Source organism: Leiobunum rupestre, chromosome 9 (assembly GCF_980474605.1).
Source record: "Leiobunum rupestre chromosome 9, qqLeiRupe1.1.hap1, whole genome shotgun sequence".
Taxonomy (NCBI): domain Eukaryota; kingdom Metazoa; phylum Arthropoda; class Arachnida; order Opiliones; family Sclerosomatidae; genus Leiobunum; species Leiobunum rupestre.
The window spans coordinates 33,518,968-33,542,673 of record NC_143392.1 but is presented as its reverse complement, the minus strand read 5'-3'; the positions used below and the strand labels follow the sequence as shown (position 1 = coordinate 33,542,673).

The following is a 23,706-nucleotide window of genomic DNA, read 5'->3' as shown; positions in this document are numbered from 1 at the left end:
AGCCAAAGGCTAGAGTGGCCAGATCTGCAAACGTTGGTGTTGCACACTAAATACGTGAGGTTATATTCCCTTTAAAGTCAATTCAAAACAACCTAGTGCCTTTTTATAAATAGTTAAAATTATCAATTCCCAAAGCCGGATCGAAAGACCTTTATTTCAGCTTTTCAGTCGAAGACATTTTCTGGAGAGAGTTCGGATTCTCTTTTTTGCCTCGCTATCTCGTTTCTTTCCAAATAAATCTTAATACTTCTATTAAGCGGAGAAAGATTTTTCTACAAATTATATTGAAGATTTCGCCTTTTTTCCGTTTCACTAATATTAGTATGGTTGTGTTTCTAGTTAACAAACCCTTAAGCCTTTGCTCGTAGATTTTAATTGGGTCTTTAAAGGTTTTGTTAAATAAGGCTCGCTTTTCGACGGTGTTTTTTAAGTTTCTTGTTTTTGAGTGTCGTACGTACTCTGGGAAAAATGTATTTTCCCCAAGACGATTTTTCTAATCTTATCTTTTTCCGCTCTCGTATTAGTTCAAGGTTTATAATTGTTTACTTCAACGAATATTATCGTATTTTCTCAACGCGACGTTTAGCCTAAGAAATATTTTTTTTTGCGCTTCTAGTTAATGAGATAGTATAGGCTTAATACGCTGCTACGAATGTCCATTCATTATCCTTGTAAAGGCAACATGTTTAGTCGGGTCGCGGATAAAATTTCCATGTGTTCGATAAGTTATGACCGAGACTAGAGTCAAATATTTAAATCAAATAAAAACAGTCCTGATACTTTACTCACTTAAAAAACACTTTTTTCTTTCAATTTCAGTTACTCAGTTACTTTTTCGAAATTTAGTTACTATTTATCACTTTTTTGGAGGTTTCCCTAGCGTTTATCTTTTAAGCAGTTTTTCAAATAAATTGAATCCATTTCAGAAAAATAAATCTAAATTTAGTCTTTTATGGTATAATTTTCTATGGTTATTTAGTTACTATTTGTATACGTAACTAGTCAAAACATATAACTATTATTATATTATTTTACCTTTTAAAAAGTTGGTTTTCCAAATTATTTTGTCAGTTTTTGGTTACTATTTTAGAAATTTTAGTCACTTAACTCACTAATTTTACTGTGTGAGTATCAGACCTGTTGAAAAATAGTTAAATTTAATTTAAAAATCGACTTAGTTTCATTAGTAAAGGTAGCTATGGGTAGTCATTTAAGTAATCAGTTGTAGAAATCGAAGGTAATCTCTGAAAATCTTGAAATAAATTGTGATAAATGACTTCAAATCGAATTTTTTACAAAATCATAAATTCTTTGCAGTATAAAAAAAACTTTGGTTGACGTCGTGTGAAGTAGAACTGTTAGCTCCCTATATTTTCAAACTATTTTTACCTATAAATTCCTATTTTTTCTGTGTTAAGTTCCTATAATTCCAATAATTAAAAAATAATAATCACTGTGGGCCCGGAAACTCCCTCCCTCTCCGAGTAGGCGGAGCGTATCTTCCGGGAATCATGAGGCTCAAGTTACGCCCACTTATTTGTTAACGTAACCAAATTCTCGTGACTCGTCCATTAAAATGCAAGAAGAATCACTCGATATCAAACGAACTACTCCGTATGAAAACAGCGGATATTAAAACGAAACATTTCTGAAATTGGTTTTTTGGGGGTGGGTGTGGCGGTGTGGCGGTGTTTGGACCACGTAAAGGTGGCGCTCTCCCCGCCAGCTAAGCGTCGAAGCGGAGAGATACACCCGCGACATTCTTTTTAAATAAAATTTCTAGCAACGGCGGTCGTTTTGATACGCGGAATTAGTGGCAATTAACTTTTAAGTCAAGCGGCAAATTTTGGGCTAACTTTTCATTCTATTTCGTTCGCGGGTAATGCTTTAAAACTGCGCCCCTTTTTGCCCCCCGAAAGAATGGCTTTCTTCCCCGAATTGATGGTGCTAGCGGGTCTCTCTATATAGGAAAATAATATCGGAGGTTTTCGGGTTGAAAGTCTCTTTTACCATATTTCGTTTTATCTCGGTTCTTACTCGCTTTTTCTTTATTTTCGGGTGTCCTCGCTGACAAATGACGTAAAACGAGCGTGGCTTTTGTAATTAGCATACACACTGGCACCCGAGCGACCTCTCGTTATCGCTCGTAACCCACCTCAGTCGCCACCCGACTCACGCGATACCCACCTGATAGTACGAACGAAGCGAAAGGGTAGTATGACCATTCATACCGGACGATTTAAGGCGCTTTAAACATCTTCGCAAAAACGAAATGTAAGGTTTCGCTTTTGTCGACGTTTAATTGAATTCCCATTCGTAGTCGCGTTATTACTAAAAATTCTGCTTTTACATATTTCGCTTGTATTTCCCCTTTTTAGTCGGAACATTATTGAAATGAAAAGTTGCGTTTTGTTTCATTCCTTTATCCAAAAATGTATTCGGTTAACGGAGGATATGTATAGCCGCAACTGTAGCCGCGGTTTTATCATTCCCGGGAGATACGCTAAGCCTACCCGGAGAGAAAAGGCAAAAAGGGGGAAAGATTCAACGACTTAAGACGGAGGGGCGTGGTTTTCTTCCGGGAATCAGGACGATAAGATATTCAGTGGCGCAAAATCCATAAGTCTTGACTAGGCGGAATCCTAGTAGCGATAGTTTTTGGTCGCTTTGAAGCAAAGACTATATATACATGTACGCTTCGCTTACTAGACACTAGACAGTAGGGATGCACCGATATATCGGCCGATTTTATCGGCCTAGGATAGCCGATATATCGGCCGATATTAACAAAGTTACCTATCACAATATTATGCTTTTTTTGTTTACTCTCGTAACCACCTGTTAAAAAATGATATGATCTATGGCTTTTGGAGTCGAAAAACCACTTATGATTCCTGACCGTTTTGGACGCGAATAATTATTTCCTACAACAGCGATCAAATGTAAGGTTGTGGCAATTAATGTTTTCCATTAATTAGTTCGTTGAGTATCGCCTTTTTTTAAAGTTTTTCCTGAAAATATTTTTCTAATACCAGAAGTATCGGCTAATATCGGCCTCGCTTAAGCCGATATTGGCCGATACCGATATTTGAAAAATTAGCCGATATATCGGTGCATCCCTACTAGACAGGCGTGTTCTATGTCTCAACTTGCATACCGATTGTGGCTCCATCTCGACGCTGGTCAAAATTTCCCCCTAGCTTGAGCTGTGTTACTACTGGCACCTCTAGCCACGGGTCCAAATATTAACCCGGCTTTTACAGTGCTACAGAGGTGTTAACAGGTTTTTCCTAGGAAAACGCCTGTCTAGTAAGCGAAGCGTATATATGGTTTACCCCCATTTCGCCCAAAATAGTTCTCCCAATTCCCATTTCTCCCAATCCTATTTGTCCCAAAATAGTTATCCCAAATCCCATTTGTCCCAAAATAGTTATCCCAAATCCCATTTGTCCCAAAATAGTTCTCCCAATTCCCATTTCTCCCAATTCCCATTTCTCCCAATCCTATTTGTCCCAAAATAGTTATCCCAAATCCCATTTGTCCCAAAATAGTTATCCCAAATCCCATTTGTCCCAAAATAGTTATCCCAAATCCCTTTTGTCCCAAAATAGTTATCCCAAATCCCATTTGTCCCAAAATAGTTATCCCAAATCCCATTTGTCCCAAAATAGTTATCCCAAATCCCATTTGTCCCAAAATAGTTCTCCCAATTCCCATTTCTCCCAATTCCCATTTCTCCCAATCCTATTTGTCCCAAAATAGTTATCCCAAATCCCATTTGTCCCAAAATAGTTATCCCAAATCCCATTTGTCCCAAAATAGTTATCCCAAATCCCATTTGTCCCAAAATAGTTCTCCCAATTCCCATTTCTCCCAATTCCCATTTCTCCCAAATCCCATTTGTCCCAAAATAGTTATCCCAAATCCCATTTGTCCCAAAATAGTTATCCCAAATCCCATTTGTCCCAAAATAGTTCTCCCAATTCCCATTTCTCCCAATTCCCATTTCTCCCAATCCTATTTGTCCCAAAATAGTTATCCCAAATCCCATTTGTCCCAAAATAGTTATCCCAAATCCCATTTGTCCCAAAATAGTTATCCCAAATCCCTTTTGTCCCAAAATAGTTATCCCAAATCCCATTTGTCCCAAAATAGTTATCCCAAATCCCATTTGTCCCAAAATAGTTATCCCAAATCCCATTTGTCCCAAAATAGTTATCCCAAATCCCATTTGTCCCAAAATAGTTATCCCAAATCCCATTTGTCCCAAAATAGTTCTCCCAATTCCCATTTCTCCCAATTCCCATTTCTCCCAATCCTATTTGTCCCAAAATAGTTATCCCAAATCCCATTTGTCCCAAAATAGTTATCCCAAATCCCATTTGTCCCAAAATAGTTATCCCAAATCCCATTTGTCCCAAAATAGTTATCCCAAATCCCATTTGTCCCAAAATAGTTATCCCAAATCCCATTTGTCCCAAAATAGTTCTCCCAATTCCCATTTCTCCCAATTCCCATTTCTCCCAATCCTATTTGTCCCAAAATAGTTATCCCAAATCCCATTTGTCCCAAAATAGTTATCCCAAATCCCATTTGTCCCAAAATAGTTATCCCAAATCCCTTTTGTCCCAAAATAGTTATCCCAAATCCCATTTGTCCCAAAATAGTTATCCCAAATCCCATTTGTCCCAAAATAGTTATCCCAAATCCCTTTTGTCCCAAAATTACACTTGGTATAAACATGAATCTAAGTTTTATTTTAATATGCAAGTACATCAAATTTTGCCCATTTAACCTAACCTAACCTAACCTAACGCCAATTCAATTCACATATTCACAAAACGGTAAACTTACTTTGTTTACCGATTCCAAAGGGCTGGACTCAACTGCCGTCTTCAATCACTGCACGTTTTTTGATTACTCGTAAATGATCTATGGCGTAAACAGGGTTGGCAAAAAATCAAAAAATCCGATTTATACGATAATTATCGGATTTTTTTATACTTATCCGATCATTTGATAATTATCCGATTATTTGGATAAATATCGGATTTTTTTGATAATTATGAATATTTGGAATTTAAGTTGTAAAATTTAACGATGATTCCGATGAATTAACAAGATTACCTTTTCAAGTTTCGAAACAATTTCAAATTTTAAAGTTTAAAATTTGATAAAATACATTTTGGACAGTTGTAAACATTACATAAATGCGAGCATAAATGTCATAAATACTTAATACTGCTCTATATTGCTTTAAAAATTATTAAATTAAACTTTAAAAACTGTTTTCAGAGAATTTAATTCGATAATTATCATGATTTTTTCATCGGATAAATATCGATAATTATCGTGATAATTATCATTGATAATTATCCATCGATAATTATCGACCAACCCTGGGCGTAAATTTCTCGTTTTGGGCCCCTTCCTATTTTATTAGACAATGTCGTCAAAAAATATAAGGCCGTCAAAATGTTACGCTGTATTTTTTTCGACATATCGACTCGTACCGATGAGATCTAAAACCGCGCAATTACCATATATTTGGAAAATAATGATTGGGAGAAAGGGGAATCCATATTTTTGGGAAACTTGATCGTTGGGAAAAATGGGAATACATATTTTTGGGTTAAATGAACTCCGGTTCGGAGAAATGGAATTGGGAAATGGGACACCATGTTTTTGGGAGAACTGATAACTTTGGGAGAAGGTAAAATTGGAATAAATGGGAACATACCGTATATATAGTCTTTGCTTTGAAGACATATTTAGTTTTTCTCATATAGGAATATTTGATGTTTGTCTCTCCGCAGGTCCGGTTTCTTCGCCGCAGCCAGTTTCATGTCATTCCAGCAGTGCGAGTTTAATTTCGGCCGCCAAGCTTTGAAATTCCCTCCTCCGGGAGTGTCTTTTCGGACCTTCAACGAATCGGCCCATCTCAACGACGACCAGAAGATCATACTACCCAGGTGGGCATTGAAAACTAATCTACTTTTATGATGACCCAGTTCTTTCGTGGCCGGGGCTTTTTGTTTTGATTTTAATTTAATTTGAAAGTTTGTGAAATACTGAAATGCCAAGCTTCATCTCCCCCAAAGGTGGCCTTTTAAATTAAATTTCCTAGAGATGGTTTTCTGTTTATACGAGTATTTATTGCCTTTCAAACGTAGACTGGAATAGTACTAGCTATTTTATACAGAGTATCTCAAAAAATAATAAATTCTGGTAATTTCCTAATTTCCGGTATTAAGAACAGTGCTGCCACGGTACCTGGAAAACCTGGAATTCCTGGAAAAGTCAGGGAATTTCAATGTGGGTCTAAAAATCAGGGAAAAGTCAGGGAATTTAATTTCGGTTGCAAATAGGAAACCTTTACTAAAATTTAGGGTAAACAAATACCAAATTTAGCCACAAAAACGTCAGGGAAAATCTCCGGAGATAGTCAGGGATAACTTGAAGAAAGTCTTTTTCTTAAAAACAGGTTTGCCACACGTCAGGGAATTTAAAAATGAGCCTAAAAGGTCAGGGAATTTTAAGAATTTGTAAAAATTCAGGGAAAGGTAAGGTTTTTTTATGAATTTGTAAAAATTCAGGGAAATGTCAGGTTTTTTTATGAATTTGTAAAAATTCAGGGAAAGGTAAAGTTATTTTAAGAATTTGTAAACATCCAGGGAAAAGTCAGGTTATTTTAAGAATTTGTAAAAATTCAGGGAAAGGTAAGGTTTTTTTATGAATTTGTAAAAATTCAGGAAAATGTCAGGTTATTTTAAGAATTTGTAAAAATTCAGGGAAAGGTCAGGTTATTTTAAGAATTTGTAAAAATTCAGGGAAAGGTCAGGTTATTTTAAGAATTTGTAAAAATTCGATGAAAGGTCAGGTTATTTTAAGAATTTGTAAAAATTCGGGGAAAGGTTAGGTTATTTTAAGAATTTGTAAAAATTCAGGGAAAGGTCAGGTTATTTTAAGAATTTGTAAAAATTCAGGGAAAGGTCAGGTTATTTTAAGAATTTGTAAAAATTCGATGAAAGGTCAGGTTATTTTAAGAATTTGTAAAAATTCGGGGAAAGGTTAGGTTATTTTAAGAATTTGTAAAAATTCAGGGAAAGGTCAGGTTATTTTAAGAATTTGTAAAAATTCAGGGAAAGGTCAGGTTATTTTAAGAATTTGTAAAAATTCGATGAAAGGTCAGGTTATTTTAAGAATTTGTAAAAATTCGGGGAAAGGTTAGGTTATTTTAAGAATTTGTAAAAATTCAGGGAAAGGTCAGGTTATTTTAAGAATTTGTAAAAATTCAGGGAAAGGTCAGGTTATTTTAAGAATTTGTAAAAATTCGATGAAAGGTCAGGTTATTTTAAGAATTTGTAAAAATTCGGGGAAAGGTTAGGTTATTTTAAGAATTTGTAAAAATTCAGGGAAAGGTCAGGTTATTTTAAGAATTTGTAAAAATTCGATGAAAGGTCAGGTTATTTTAAGAATTTGTAAAAATTCGGGGAAAGGTTAGGTTATTTTAAGAATTTGTAAAAATTCAGGGAAAGGTCAGGTTATTTTAAGAATTTGTAAAAATTCAGGGAAAGGTAAGGTTTTTTTATGAATTTGTAAAAATTCAGGAAAATGTCAGGTTATTTTAAGAATTTGTAAAAATTCAGGGAAAGGTCAGGTTATTTTAAGAATTTGTAAAAATTCAGGGAAAGGTCAGGTTATTTTAAGAATTTGTAAAAATTCGATGAAAGGTCAGGTTATTTTAAGAATTTGTAAAAATTCGGGGAAAGGTTAGGTTATTTTAAGAATTTGTAAAAATTCAGGGAAAGGTCAGGTTATTTTAAGAATTTGTAAAAATTCAGGGAAAGGTCAGGTTTTTTTAAGAATTTGTAAAAATTCGATGAAAGGTCAGGTTATTTTAAGAATTTGTAAAAATTCGGGGAAAGGTTAGGTTATTTTAAGAATTTGTAAAAATTCAGGGAAAGGTCAGGTTATTTTAAGAATTTGTAAAAATTCGATGAAAGGTCAGGTTATTTTAAGAATTTGTAAAAATTCAGGGAAAGGTCAGGTTATTTTAAGAATTTGTAAAAATTCGGGGAAAGGTAAGGTTTTTTTATGAATTTGTAAAAATTCAGGGAAAGGTTAGGTTATTTTAAGAATTTGTAACAATTCAGGGAAAGGTCAGGTTATTTTAAGAATTTGTAAAAATTCAGGGAAAGGTCAGGTTATTTTAAGAATTTGTAAAAATTCGGGGAAAGGTAAGGTTTTTTTATGAATTTGTAAAAATTCAGGGAAAGGTTAGGTTATTTTAAGAATTTGTAACAATTCAGGGAAAGGTCAGGTTATTTTAATAATTTGTAAACATCCAGGGAAAGGTCAGGTTATTTTAAGAATTTGGAATTTGTAAAATTAAAGCCCAAAAGTCAGGGAATTAAATTTTATCTTGACACTTTTTGACGGTAATTTTATTCTAGATCTATGACAAATTATATGATTATCATTTATTTCCTTGAAAGTTTGGCTAATTTTTTCAACATTGCAATAACCTTTTTACTGAAATATAAGTCCATTTAAATTTATTAACTCCTGTTAAAAGTAAAATATAACATAAACATTTTGGCCATAAAATGTTGGGGAAAATCTCTTAAAGTGGTCAGAGAATAGTCAGGGAATTTGCATCGGAAAATTTGGTGACAACCCTGAAAAATATTGTTATTTTAAAGTTTAAGATTACCGGAAATTTTCATAAGTAACTTAATTTAAATAAGTATGATGATTACGAAAAATCATTAATCGGTGGCGTCCCCTATCAAAATATTTTTTTTAAATTTAATACTCTGTTCTGACTTTTTAAGGTCAAAACTTTTACGTTTAATTAATAAATTTAAATGCACTTATATTTCAGTAAAACGGTTATTGCGATGTTGAAAAAATTAGCCAACCTTTCAAGGAAATAGAAGATTATCATAGAATTTGTCATAGATCTAGAATAAAATTACCTACAAAAAGTGTCGAGATGAAATTGAACTCCCCGACTTTTTCCTGAATTTTTAGAAATTCTTAAAATTCCCTGACCTTTGCCTGACTTTTTAGGCTCATTTTTAAATTCCTTGACTTTTCCCTGATTTCCCTATTTTCCCTGACGTGTGGTAATCCTGTTTTTAAGAAAAAGGGTTTCTTAAAGGGAATATAACCCGCAAAGCAATCTTTATGGGAGACCCCTTCAATTTTTCAAATTTCCCTGTACAGTGGCGCCAAACATTTCTAAAGCTAAAGGCAATAGCGGCCAGAGCTGCAAACGTTGGTGTTCCACACCAAATACCTGAGGTTATATTCCCTTTAATACCAGAAATTATATGGCACCACTGGCTTAAATTATTCTTACCACTGGTTTGCGGTAGATGACGACCAATGATAACTGCTTAACTTCGTACGTGATTTCAAGAAAGTGCCCCCAGCCATCAAATACAAATTTTGGCTCTAGAAGTACTAAATTCCAATCTCAACCCTTTACCGAAACTCTCCTATTTGTCTATTAAATTTGTGGATTTTGAACCATGGTCATCCTCCTAACCGTTCCTAGTGAATGTATGTATCATGGTTTCGTGATTTTCTGTTCGCAGGCACATAAGATTGCAAAACCTGCGAAACAACAGCGTCAAGGAGGACTCTTGCACGTTGTGTTGCGACACGGTAGCCTCTGTCCGTCTCGAGCCTTGCAAACACTGGTAAGCGTATATTTCTTCTTCCCTTTTGCCGCTCGTTATAACATTATCTCCGTTAAATGAGGCTAAGTACCGCGTTCGAAGTAGCCCTCCCGTTATCACTTTTGCTTAGTATCATTGAGTCTTACTAGATGGCGCGCTATATCGTATTTCCGCGCTGACGATAAGACGCTCCGTAACCCGAAGATTCCGGGGTTGAGGACCCCCGGGTTAAAGATGAGGTGCCCGTATTAGATTTGCCCCTAGCCTTTAATCCCCGGGGGGTGGAAGGGGTTTGAGCCCCCCCCGCGTGCCTTTCAAGCGAATCTCGTCCCTCGCTGGAAAATAGCCGAATCCATTTGTATATACCCCGTCTGAATTGAACTCGATGAGGCGGTACCGCCGTGCCGCCTTCCAGCGCGCTTTCCGATCGAGTACGAACGGAACTATAGCGGTGTCCCCTCTTTTTTCCATTTGGTCCATTTTCCGATTTCCCGCCATATTGTACGACTCGTAACCCTCGAGGGGGGAGGGCAACGGTACGAGGGGGAGTGGAAACTCCGTTTCCGGTGACCTTGGGATGTCAAAGCTCGATCGGATTGAAGAGAAGGATGCCGCTTTCTCTTCCCCCCCCCCCCGGAGTTCGGCTTCCTCCTGATCCTTCATCCCCCTTTCCCCTCCCCCCGTTGCTCCACATTGAGGCCCTCGGAGGCTCGGATACGCCACCCAGGCGCTCCCCACTACGACGGAGAAATATATAAAAATATCTCTATATAGGAATATTATGAACCCAGTGATGGTTGTACATCGATTTCTTCATATTCGCCAACGAAACTAGGTCTAAGGCAATTTTATACAGTATCCTTGGTATAACGTTATTCGCCCAATTTTTGTATGGCTAAATTATAGTTACCCAAAAATTGTTTTGTAAATTTTCCCTTATTTTCGATAATTTCATCAATTGGAACCCCTCTTTCAAAAATTATAAGCTTAGATAAAGAGCAGTTATTAAGCTTATAGATAAAGTATCAAATAGCGTGAGTTTATAATTATATTTTTACAGGCAGCCCAGCGGTCCTATAATTCCTAAAGAATCCTATTTTTAAACATTTTCTATGCTATCCTGTAAATCCTTGAAATGTCTTATTAACTTTTATGGGACGCCTAGAGGTCCTATAAAGTCCTATATTTTCAAAAACGTCCTATAACATCCTATATTTTTAGGATGTCCTATATATTTGGATATTTTGCCATTTCAAATCCCGCCACTCAGTTAAATTGCTAGATTTATCTATAGGATAAATTCCTATACAAAGTCATTTTAGTCTATGCTTTTGTTTTTTTTAAAATGCTTAGCTACTAGTATATTTTTGTGATAAAATGGTTAAATAGTTTCTAATAAGTGAAAATCAAAGATTTATTTCACTAAATATAGATTTTGTTTTTAAATGCATAAAGTTAGTAAATGAAATGGCATATATAGTCCTATAAAATACTATAATTTTGAAAAATAGTCCTATAAAATACTATAATTTTGAAAAAAAAAGGCCTATATTTTTGAAAAAAAAGGCCTATATTTTTGAAAAAAAAGGTCTATAATTTTGAAGAATAGTCCTATAAAATACTGTAATTTTGAAGAATAGTCCTATAAAATACTATAATTTTGAAGAATAGTCCTATAAAATACTATAATTTTGAAGAATAGTCCTATAAAGTCCTATAATTTTGAAAAATAGTCCTATAAAGTCCTATAAAAAACTTTAAGATTTGAGTGGGGGCCCTGTTATAACTTTGAGTTAGCATATATTTATTCAAAATACCATTGACAATTGATTGTCAACGCCTTTTACGCTCTCAAATAATTGTCGTACCCGTAAACAAATTGGCACTCTTTTAATTTTTTAAGCTTAAATTTCCCCGTATTGTGTATTTGAGAAATTTTATTCCTATATTATCCTATATATTGAAATTATTGAAATGTTGGGTCCGGTATAATACTATAAATTTAAAAATATAGTTCTATTTAGTTTAATAATTTAAATAATTGGTTGGGCTCCGTGTAAGAGCCATCAGCGAAGGGAAAGAACCGGTGCGTGTGTTTCTCGCTAGAGGCGATTATCGTTTAAGGTATGACGTGATTTCCAAGTTTCTAAGATTTCATTTGATTCAAATCGATTTTCTGATTTTTATTTTTAAATTTCTATTAAAGATTTCTCGATTTTTTCGTCCAATTCACGATTTCTAGGATTTTTTAGTGATAATCAAATATTTCATTTGATTCCCAATAATTTCATCATTTCAAATATAATGTTGAATTATTAAGATTTCCCAATTTTTTTTCAAAGTCATGATTTTCGGGATTTCAAAAATTTCCTTAATTTCTAAAGATTTAGTTTGATTTCTAGTGACTACAATTCCACGAATTAAGTTGCTTATTTCTATCGTTAAGGCGTTTACCTTTTTATTCTACGTCTCTCCAAACATAGCTATCGACTTGATAATAAACTTCCACACTTATTAAACGTAATTATAAACCTTTGCCGATAATCTTTGGCAAAAAATATTCCAAATTAAAATTGAAACACTCGCAATAATAATTCGTAAATGAATAATTTGTAGGAACAAATTGTGCCAGAGTTGGGTATTGTTCTGGGAAGCAGTTGGCGAAATAACGTAGATTTCCAAACATAGCTATCGACTTGATAACTAACTGCCACACTTATAACCGTAATTATAAACCTTTGCCAATAATTTTTGGCAAAAAAATTCCAATTTAAAATTAAAATTATTTAAACCCTCGCAATAATAATTCGAAAATGGATAGTTTTTAGGAAGAAATTGTGCCGGAGTTGGGTATTGTTCTAGGAAGCAGTTGGCGAAATAACGTAGATTGAACTAATTTGATCCGTGTCAGGGGCACGGGGGCCTCTTCTTCCCAATTCCGCAGCTGTTTTGAGGATTCGCAGGGGCCCATCTGCTTACTATGGTCATTTTTCAATCAAGCTCTCGCGCAAAGCCGTGGACATATCAATGCTGCTGACCCCCCTCACTATCCACCCCCGAACCATTATATTGGATACATGTATTTGGGGTGTCTGCTACGAAGTAAGGCCAACCCTGGAGAGGGGGTAGGCGGTTGAGAGAGTGAGAAAGAGAGAAAACAGGACGGTTTTCCTCGAAGGTCGACGTCCTTCGTCCATTGTTTCACCATTAGAGCAAAAAATAGCCACGTCTATTTTTACCTCTGTAGTACAGGCGTTGGTCCCGGGGAAAGTTCTCGGGAATTGGCTGTAGCTTTATTCTAAATTTTCACTCTTATAATTGCGGTTTTCTCGCGCGGTTTTCTCATTTTCTTATTATTATAAGTATTACAATAAATGATTTTATAAAATCTTTAGGCTTGCCCAACTTGTTGTAATGTTGCCCTGAATCAGGGTTGGAAAAAAACCGGCTTTTTTTAAAATTGACAAATCCAGTATGGTTAAAACCGGCTGTAACCGGTGGTTTAAACTGGTTAAAACCATTAATAAAAATGCTCAAATTGCTTATATCAAGCCCTCATTGCTCAAATTTCCCGATTTAAAAATTACGTTTTTGCGCGTGACAGTACCTTTACATTGTGAGGTATAGCAGACTTATTTACCCGCTTTTATACCCTAACATGGCAGCGTATTTTCACGCGCAAAATTAATTTTAAGATACCCTAAGTGCTTATATGTTAGCTCTCATTACTCGCGACAAAAAGTGAAGGTTAAGTTTTGTCAATGTTTCTAATCAATTTCTCAATATTTTTTTAATAAAAAAAGTGGTTTTAACCATGGATTTTATTTGGTGGTTAAATCCGGCTTAAACCAGGGTGGTTTAATCCAGTCTGGCTGGCTCTTGCCAACCCTGCCTGGAATAGTTCCGCCAATGCCTAAGAATGAGTTCATAAACTCGTTAGTGGGAGAGAAACGGATCCACAGCTGAAGCGGGGAGGCAACATTTCAACAAGATGGCCAAGGTTATTTTATTAAAAGAACTATTTCTATTCTCACAGTGCTCATTTTTAGCCTCTTCCTCTAGTGTAGAATTCTCTTCAACGGCACTCGATATCAAATTAAGTCAGGCGTGATTCTATTGGTATTAGTTGTCTCTATCTATCCATACCACTGCTGAGCCGCGGTTTTTAATCAAAGGGGTAAAATCAAGAGTGCTAGTATGAAGAGGCAACTATCCTGGCTGTGCCATCTTGTTTAATGTTAAAAATAATAATCAAGTTAATAAAAACCACTGCAATGCAAAGAGTGATAAAATACGCGAACAGGTAGAATCAGGGTTGCCACACGTCCGGGAAAAGTCAGGAAATTAAAAATGGGCCTAAAAAGTCAGGGAATTTTAGGAATTTGTAAAATTAAAGGAATAAGTCAGGGAATTTTAGGAATTTGTAAAATGAAAGGAAAAAGTCAGGGAATTTTAGGAATTTGTAAAATTAAAGGAATAAGTCAGGGAATTTTAGGAATTTGTAAAATGAAAGGAAAACGTCAGGGAATTTTAGGAATTTGTAAAATGAAAGGAAAAAGTCAGGGAATTTTAGGAATTTGTAAAATGAAAGGAAAAAGTCAGGGAATTTTAGGAATTTGTAAAATGAAAGGAAAACGTCAGGGAATTTTAGGAATTTGTAAAATGAAAGGAAAACGTCAGGGAATTTTAGGAATTTGTAAAATGAAAGGAAAAAGTCAGGGAATTTTAGGAATTTGTAAAATTAAAGGAATAAGTCAGGGAATTTTAGGAATTTGTAAAATGAAAGGAAAAAGTCAGGGAATTTTAGGAATTTGTAAAATGAACGGAAAAAGTCAGGGAATTTTAGGAATTTGTAAAATTAAAGGAAAAAGTCAGGGAATTTTAGGAATTTGTAAAATTAAAGGAAAAAGTCAGGGAATTTTAGGAATTTGTAAAATGAAAGGAAAAAGTCAGGGAATTTTAGGAATTTGTAAAATTAAAGGAAAAAGTCAGGGAATTTTAGGAATTTGTAAAATGAAAGGAAAACGTCAGGGAATTTTAGGAATTTGTAAAATGAAAGGAAAAAGTCAGGGAATTTTAGGAATTTGTAAAATGAAAGGAAAAAGTCAGGGAATTTTAGGAATTTGTAAAATGAAAGGAAAAAGTCAGGGAATTTTAGGAATTTGTAAAATGAAAGGAAAACGTCAGGGAATTTTAGGAATTTGTAAAATTAAAGGAATAAGTCAGGGAATTTTAGGAATTTGTAAAATGAAAGGAAAAAGTCAGGGAATTTTAGGAATTTGTAAAATGAAAGGAAAACGTCAGGGAATTTTAGGAATTTGTAAAATGAAAGGAAAACGTCAGGGAATTTTAGGAATTTGTAAAATGAAAGGAAAAAGTCAGGGAATTTTAGGAATTTGTAAAATTAAAGGAATAAGTCAGGGAATTTTAGGAATTTGTAAAATGAAAGGAAAACGTCAGGGAATTTTAGGAATTTGTAAAATGAAAGGAAAAAGTCAGGGAATTTTAGGAATTTGTAAAATTAAAGGAATAAGTCAGGGAATTTTAGGAATTTGTAAAATGAAAGGAAAACGTCAGGGAATTTTAGGAATTTGTAAAATGAAAGGAAAAAGTCAGGGAATTTTAGGAATTTGTAAAATTAAAGGAATAAGTCAGGGAATTTTAGGAATTTGTAAAATGAAAGGAAAAAGTCAGGGAATTTTAGGAATTTGTAAAATGAAAGGAAAAAGTCAGGGAATTTTAGGAATTTGTAAAATGAAAGGAAAACGTCAGGGAATTTTAGGAATTTGTAAAATGAAAGGAAAACGTCAGGGAATTTTAGGAATTTGTAAAATGAAAGGAAAAAGTCAGGGAATTTTAGGAATTTGTAAAATTAAAGGAATAAGTCAGGGAATTTTAGGAATTTGTAAAATGAAAGGAAAAAGTCAGGGAATTTTAGGAATTTGTAAAATGAACGGAAAAAGTCAGGGAATTTTAGGAATTTGTAAAATTAAAGGAAAAAGTCAGGGAATTTTAGGAATTTGTAAAATTAAAGGAAAAAGTCAGGGAATTTTAGGAATTTGTAAAATGAAAGGAAAAAGTCAGGGAATTTTAGGAATTTGTAAAATTAAAGGAAAAAGTCAGGGAATTTTAGGAATTTGTAAAATGAAAGGAAAACGTCAGGGAATTTTAGGAATTTGTAAAATGAAAGGAAAAAGTCAGGGAATTTTAGGAATTTGTAAAATGAAAGGAAAAAGTCAGGGAATTTTAGGAATTTGTAAAATGAAAGGAAAAAGTCAGGGAATTTTAGGAATTTGTAAAATGAAAGGAAAACGTCAGGGAATTTTAGGAATTTGTAAAATTAAAGGAATAAGTCAGGGAATTTTAGGAATTTGTAAAATGAAAGGAAAAAGTCAGGGAATTTTAGGAATTTGTAAAATGAAAGGAAAACGTCAGGGAATTTTAGGAATTTGTAAAATGAAAGGAAAACGTCAGGGAATTTTAGGAATTTGTAAAATGAAAGGAAAAAGTCAGGGAATTTTAGGAATTTGTAAAATGAAAGGAAAACGTCAGGGAATTTTAGGAATTTGTAAAATGAAAGGAAAACGTCAGGGAATTTTAGGAATTTGTAAAATGAAAGGAAAAAGTCAGGGAATTTTAGGAATTTGTAAAATTAAAGGAATAAGTCAGGGAATTTTAGGAATTTGTAAAATGAAAGGAAAAAGTCAGGGAATTTTAGGAATTTGTAAAATGAACGGAAAAAGTCAGGGAATTTTAGGAATTTGTAAAATTAAAGGAAAAAGTCAGGGAATTTTAGGAATTTGTAAAATTAAAGGAAAAAGTCAGGGAATTTTAGGAATTTGTAAAATTAAAGGAATAAGTCAGGGAATTTTAGGAATTTGTAAAATTAAAGGAAAAAGTCAGGGAATTTTAGGAATTTGTAAAATGAAAGGAAAACGTCAGGGAATTTTAGGAATTTGTAAAATGAAAGGAAAAAGTCAGGGAATTTTAGGAATTTGTAAAATTAAAGGAATAAGTCAGGGAATTTTAGGAATTTGTAAAATGAAAGGAAAAAGTCAGGGAATTTTAGGAATTTGTAAAATGAAAGGAAAACGTCAGGGAATTTTAGGAATTTGTAAAATGAAAGGAAAACGTCAGGGAATTTTAGGAATTTGTAAAATGAAAGGAAAAAGTCAGGGAATTTTAGGAATTTGTAAAATTAAAGGAATAAGTCAGGGAATTTTAGGAATTTGTAAAATGAAAGGAAAAAGTCAGGGAATTTTAGGAATTTGTAAAATGAAAGGAAAAAGTCAGGGAATTTTAGGAATTTGTAAAATGAAAGGAAAACGTCAGGGAATTTTAGGAATTTGTAAAATGAAAGGAAAAAGTCAGGGAATTTTAGGAATTTGTAAAATTAAAGGAATAAGTCAGGGAATTTTAGGAATTTGTAAAATGAAAGGAAAAAGTCAGGGAATTTTAGGAATTTGTAAAATGAAAGGAAAAAGTCAGGGAATTTTAGGAATTTGTAAAATGAAAGGAAAACGTCAGGGAATTTTAGGAATTTGTAAAATGAAAGGAAAACGTCAGGGAATTTTAGGAATTTGTAAAATGAAAGGAAAAAGTCAGGGAATTTTAGGAATTTGTAAAATTAAAGGAATAAGTCAGGGAATTTTAGGAATTTGTAAAATGAAAGGAAAAAGTCAGGGAATTTTAGGAATTTGTAAAATGAACGGAAAAAGTCAGGGAATTTTAGGAATTTGTAAAATTAAAGGAAAAAGTCAGGGAATTTTAGGAATTTGTAAAATTAAAGGAAAAAGTCAGGGAATTTTAGGAATTTGTAAAATTAAAGGAAAAAGTCGGGGAATTCAATTTCATCTTGACACTTTTTGAAGGTAATTTGATTCTTGATCTTTGACAAATTCTATGATTATCATTAATTTCCTTGAAAGTCTGGCTAACTTTTTCAACATTGCAATAACCTTTTTTCTGAAATATAAGTCCCATTTAAATTTATTAACTTCTGATAAGATATAAAATAAAAATTTTGGTCTTAAAAAGTCAGTGAAAATCTCTTAAAATGATCAGAGAAAACAGGGAATTGGAATCTCAAAATTTTGTGGCAACCCTGAGAATAGTCCACAATGAAAATCTACAAAAAAGCTAAACCCTAAATAAATTGGAAGAAATTAGAAAACTTAGAAATAACTCGTACCTATAGGTCTTCGAGCAAACATAAAGACGCGAATCTCAGACCAAATAGATCTTCGAGTCAAAAACTAAATAAAATAGACCGGTTTTGTCCTATTTGGCTTGCTACTATTACACTGAAAAGAGAAACTAAACCTTAACATCAAAAATTTCAAAACGCGTTGGAATTTCTGACTGTTTTATTTAGTTTTTTAGTCGAAGATCTATTTGGTCCGAGATTCGCGTCTTTGTTTGCTCGAAGACCTATTGGTACGAGTTATTTGTAAGTTTTTTAATTTCTTCAAATTGGTTTAGGGTTTACACAATTTTCCTATTTTTTCCTATTTTAGGGTAATTTTTCGGCTTTAGTCCCATTCGACCGAAGGCGGTTTTTGAGGTGTCCCATTCGACCGAGTTCCGCCGAAACGTGCGGTTTTTATGTGTCCCATTCGACCGAACGCTTTTATGTGTCCCATTCGACCGAACGCTGCTATATAAATTGGCTTTTGCTATGTTTTCAATTTAGTTACTGAAATAGTAAACTTAACCAACTCTTACCTAACCTAACCTAAACATGGATCTTCGATAGTACATACCTTATAAATAAAATACCAAATCACCCCGCCAATTCGGCTACATTTTAAAATTCTTTTGGTCGAATGGGATTCGGTCGAATGGGAATAAACGAATTTTTCGTGATTTACCGGTTGCATGTACGTGTTTTGATAATGATGGTAATGTAAAATATTACGTCAGCTGCCCCGTCAAGCAGATTCAAGATAAAATTATTTCCAGCCAATTAGTAAACCAAATTCCCTTCCAAAGCCATGCATTTTCTATTCATAAGTATTTGATAGCTATATTGTTCTGTAATTTCAATTGAAATTATTCTATATTTTCCAAAACATCTCTCCTATCCAAAGGCTAAGGTGATTTTGAAGTCCAATATGCGATTGATGATTATGAAAGATAAAAAAAATAAATTATAAATTTGCATATTTAATTAAAACCAATGTTATTTACAATGATTCGTCCTACTAGTTTCGAAGTGCTTGGAAATTGTAAATAACATTGGTTTTTTATCTTTCAGAATAATATAATATCCTATAAATCAACTACAAATTTCCTATTTTTTCTATAAGATTTTTGGGGCGAGTACTAAATCAAATGGAAATGAGACACTTTGGACTCCTAAGAATTATCTGAATGCTAGTAGATAATTTTACACTTTATCGTTTATTCAGAAAACTACAACTAAATTAATTTCATTCACAATATCAGATATATAATTTTTTTTGGTTAACTGTAGTGATCGTTTTGAGCAGTCATATTCTTATTTTCGTTTCTGAAGGGAGATATTTTCATACTTGAAAAGTTAACTCTTCAGAAATTTTCGATTACACGATCACTCAGCAACAAACTAGCTTATGCTTTTATGTTACTTGTGATATTAAGTCATGTTAAATCAAATTAACTGGATGAAATGAATTCGTTAAAAATCTTGAATTTCGGACTCAATCACATTGTTACGGTTTTTTTTAAATCGTTCTACTAAAAATTATTTTATATGCCGATCTCACCCTGTCAGTACGATTAGAATTTTAACCTTTACTTAAATTTCGGTCATAATAATACACTACCGCCATCTCTAGATTAATAGCTGAACTATTAATTAACAAAATCCTGTGCATTCTTTATAATTTTTGCTATATTTTCATTGTTTTCCTATAACCTTTTGTAAATTACACTATTTTTATATTTTTTGGAATTTTTTCATTCTTTCCCGGTTGAAATCACATGTTTTGGTATAGTCTGAAACTACGAACAAAATTACTTCAGCTATCGCGTTAGTACTAGGGGTGTGCGAGCACTCGCTTAAATCGAGTACTCGAATCGAGTTCGAGCTCGAGTACTCGGCTCGAAACTCGATAAGCCTTGTGCAGAAACTCGCCAAACTTTCGAGTTTAAAATTGGTTCAAGGTTAAACTCGATAAAAGACTCGTTAAGCAGTTTTCGTATTAACGAGTTTTAGGGCTATGCGAGCACTCGTATAAACCGATTACTCGAATCGAGTTCGAGTACTCGGATAAAAAATGGAAAAACTTGCTCAGCTTTCGTTCTTCATATCGAGTTTAAAAAATATTACGTCATAGCTCTCCACCAATTAGGGCTCACAAAACACTTTCGACGTCATACTTTATCAGCTACTTTTCTTCATTGGATCATGTGACAGATTTCGAATTTTAAATTTTCATGTGATGTTTAAAACAGCTAGCATTGGCTGTGTCGTTTTATTTACTTAGAACTGACAAATAGAAACTTGTAGTTGTGTGATAATAAATATCATGCAAATTTTGTTGTTTTTTTTACGAATATTAGATCTTAGTTATCTAATTAACTCTTTTATATTAAAACTCCCAAATGTAATGGTTTAATAGAAACTCGTTAAAAATTTTAAAACTCGTGAAAATTTTTAAGACTCGTTAAGAATTTTAAGACTCGTTAAGAATTTTAAGACTCGTTAAGAATTTTAAGACTCGTTAAGAATTTTAAGACTCGTTAAGAATTTTAAGACTCGTTAAGAATTTTAAGACTCGTTAAGAATTTTAAGACTCGTTAAGAATTTTAAGACTCGTTAAGAATTTTAAGACTCGTTAAGAATTTTAAGACTCGTTAAGAATTTTAAGACTCGTTAAGAATTTTAAGACTCGTTAAGAATTTTAAGACTCGTTAAGAATTTTAAGACTCGTTAAGAATTTTAAGACTCGTTAAGAATTTTAAGACTCGTTATGAATTTTAAGACTCGTTATGAATTTTAAGACTCGTTAAGGGCTCGAAGCTTAGAAAAGGTGATATTTTAAAACTCGTAAACTCGCTAGGTTTTTCAAACTCGAACTCGAACTCGATAAGAAAATTTATAAAAATTCGAACTCGACTCGGTAGTCAAAAATTGATACTCGCACACCCCTACGCGTTACCCAGATTCAAACAAAAATTGATTTCACTTCATAAATATTTGAAATCTATATTTTCTGTAATTTCCACAGAAATTCTCCTGTATTTTCCAAAAATTATTTCCTATAAAATCCTACAATCTGACCACAAATTTCCTATTTTACCAACAAACCGTCCACAAATTTTCTATTGTTGCAATTGGTAATTTAGTCCTATAATTTTAAAATTTTTATCCTATAATTTTCAAATTTTTATCCTATAATTTTCAAATTTTTATCCTCTAATTTTCAAATTTTTATCCTCTAATTTTCAAATTTTTATCCTATAATTTTGTAATTTTAAAATGTTATCCTATAAATATCCTATAGTTTTTAAAAAAATTTCCTTCAGTTATCTTGTAATTTTGAAATTTTATCCTTCAATTATCTTGTAATTTTGAAATTTGTATCCATTAATTATGCTATAATTTTGAAATTTTTATCCATTAATTACGCTATAATGTTGAAATTTTATCCATTAATTATGCTATAATTTTGAAATTTTATCCATTAATTATGCTATAATTTTCAAATTTTTACAATAATTTTGCTATAGTTTTCAAATTTTATCCATTAATTATGCTATAATTTAAAAATATTCTATAAATCTTATATATTTTTGGGCTTGGAACTCTCGGAATATTTGGGAAGAATATTTAGGGTACCCCTGGAAGTTAACCATCCCTTCAGATAATTTGTAAAGGATATTTAGGGTGCCCCTGGAAGCTAACCACCCCTTCAGAATATTTTGAAAAGATATGTAGGATAATAAAACTAAAAAAAGAGAAACTAGAGAACGCGTATTACCCAACAGTTCTACCAACACATCTCCATTTTTTTTATGAAAATGTAAAACTACCCCGTTGGCGTCGGCGACCCAACAATTTCTTTCTTTCAAGTCAGCCGCTCGCGCCTGATTTAGTGTCTTCTGGGCCATCGAAATAACTCCGGGCCGTAGACCATTACTCCATCCTACCCCGCGTGTTCCTTCAGTTTTTGGATTACGTTCCTCTTTTTTTGCCTTTGCAGAATCTCGGCTCTTTAGATACGCTTACGATTACGGTTCTATACGCGTATCCTATGTCTGACGTAACCCCCGCTTCCTACCATTCACCGACGCAACCTAACGTGGCAACGTGGTTTTCTCCCGCCTTGAGATTCCGCCAGTTATCTTCGATTAACTCTGACTAGATCCCTGTTAAGTCTATCGGGAAGTCAATTTTGATTCGACACTGGGCCCGGAGATGATGGCTTGTTTCTGGTTTTTGCGGGATTTGTCCGCGCGTCGACCTCGATGAAGTTGGCCCTTTGGCGCGCTTGATATCCTAATGAAAGTTGACAGTGACATAGTCGTCTCGGAAACTGACGAAATCGCAGTCGATACTCGCTGTTTTTCCGCGTCCCCCAAAGATTACTCGGGTTTGGTGCTTGCCGTAATCGCGGTTAAGTCTAAAACGTACCAAAAGACGAAGGACGACGCGAAAAATTCTCGTTAGGCCTAACGGATATTTTTTTGCGTCGTGGCGTTTTAGGCCTAGTGGAAACCAGCCTTCGCGCGTTACTCGATACGCGAGTCTTCCTACGCGACTGAAATTAATGGTCTCTAAATTAGCCTTCACTCAAGAGTCAGTTTGTGGTATTGCTTACATTAACGTGTACTTATCGCACTACCGTTACTGATGACGCCCGAAGCACCAGCCACGCGGGACTGAAGCCCTAACGATAAAACTAACGGTTGCCAACGGTATCTTTCTTACTGATAATCCAAGTTGATACAACCCCGACAAATATTCATTCCTACCTCCGCATTTTGCTAGGGAAGATCCGCCATTTTCGGTGTATTTGGAACGAAATAATCTTAAACTGGCAACAATGCTATCTTTTTTTTTTGGCCGGCTGAGAAAATTTTGCCTGGCAACGCTGTTTCTTCACACTCAAAATGGCAGGTGAAAACATTGAGTTGGGAATATTAATCTAGAGATCCAATCAAATCAGCTTTGAAAATTACGAATGTGCAGTCTCCTCTAAAATGAAAAAGTTATCATATGACCCGTGGCGCCATCCATTATTTTTGAAAAAAAAATCTTTTTGCCGAAAAATGCGTCTTATTTGAACGAACCATTGAGAGATAGACGGCGCCACGGGTAGAATGATAAAGTTTTCTCGTCATTTGGGAGCAGACGGGAGTATTCTTATTTTTTAAAAACTTGTTTCGCGAAATACTGAAATCTGACGTTTTGATTGGACCCCTAGATTAATATTCCCAACTCAATGGGTGAAAACGTAACCGTAAGCTAGTCAGCGGTTTTTTTCGAACTTTATTTTGAATTATTTACTACGACTATTGCGAATATAGTTGGTGTAATTAGCCGATCTTACCGTGTCATGGAGACTGAAGACTGGTTTTCACTAGGGCAAAAACGTCACGGCAACGAGTGTCGACGCAAAAAATCTTCGTTAGGCCAAATAGAGTATTTTTGCGTCTACGGTCACCGTTGTGGCGTTTTTACCCTAATCCAAGACAAGAATACATACCTCTACTTGGTGGTGACTTGGGTATAATTAGTCTAGCTGATTATTATTATGTTTATCCTGGCGTATCGCGTATGGTAAGATCACTCTGACGGCTTTGGTCCCGCCTACGAGAGAAAAAATCCCCTCTGCGCGCGCTCCCCTTTCACGTTGTTGTTTGTTAAGTTAACACAGTGACGTCAAAAAACCCGTCAGCCACATCGAGACGAAAATTTGCCGTGATAAGCATTCCAAGTAGAGGTATGGATTCCTGAAGATAATATGAACCTCGTACCCTAGATTCGAAATAGCTGTCTAGCGCGTAGTCAATAGCGTTTACCCACTTC

At 34.1% G+C, this 23,706-nt stretch overlaps 1 protein-coding gene across 3 annotated transcripts in view; it reads left to right on the top strand.

Moving 5' to 3' along the window:
• Positions 1–23,706, top strand: part of LOC149927196 (RING finger and SPRY domain-containing protein 1-like) — a 51,377-nt gene that overhangs the window by 15,818 nt on the left and 11,853 nt on the right. For all 3 annotated transcript variants that reach the window (XM_090158696.1, XM_090158697.1, XM_090158695.1), the window contains exons 11-12: positions 5,817–5,972; positions 9,606–9,710. In XM_090158696.1, coding sequence (XP_090014822.1) covers positions 5,817–5,972; positions 9,606–9,710 — 261 coding nt within the window. The remainder of the gene's footprint in view (positions 1–5,816; positions 5,973–9,605; positions 9,711–23,706) is intronic.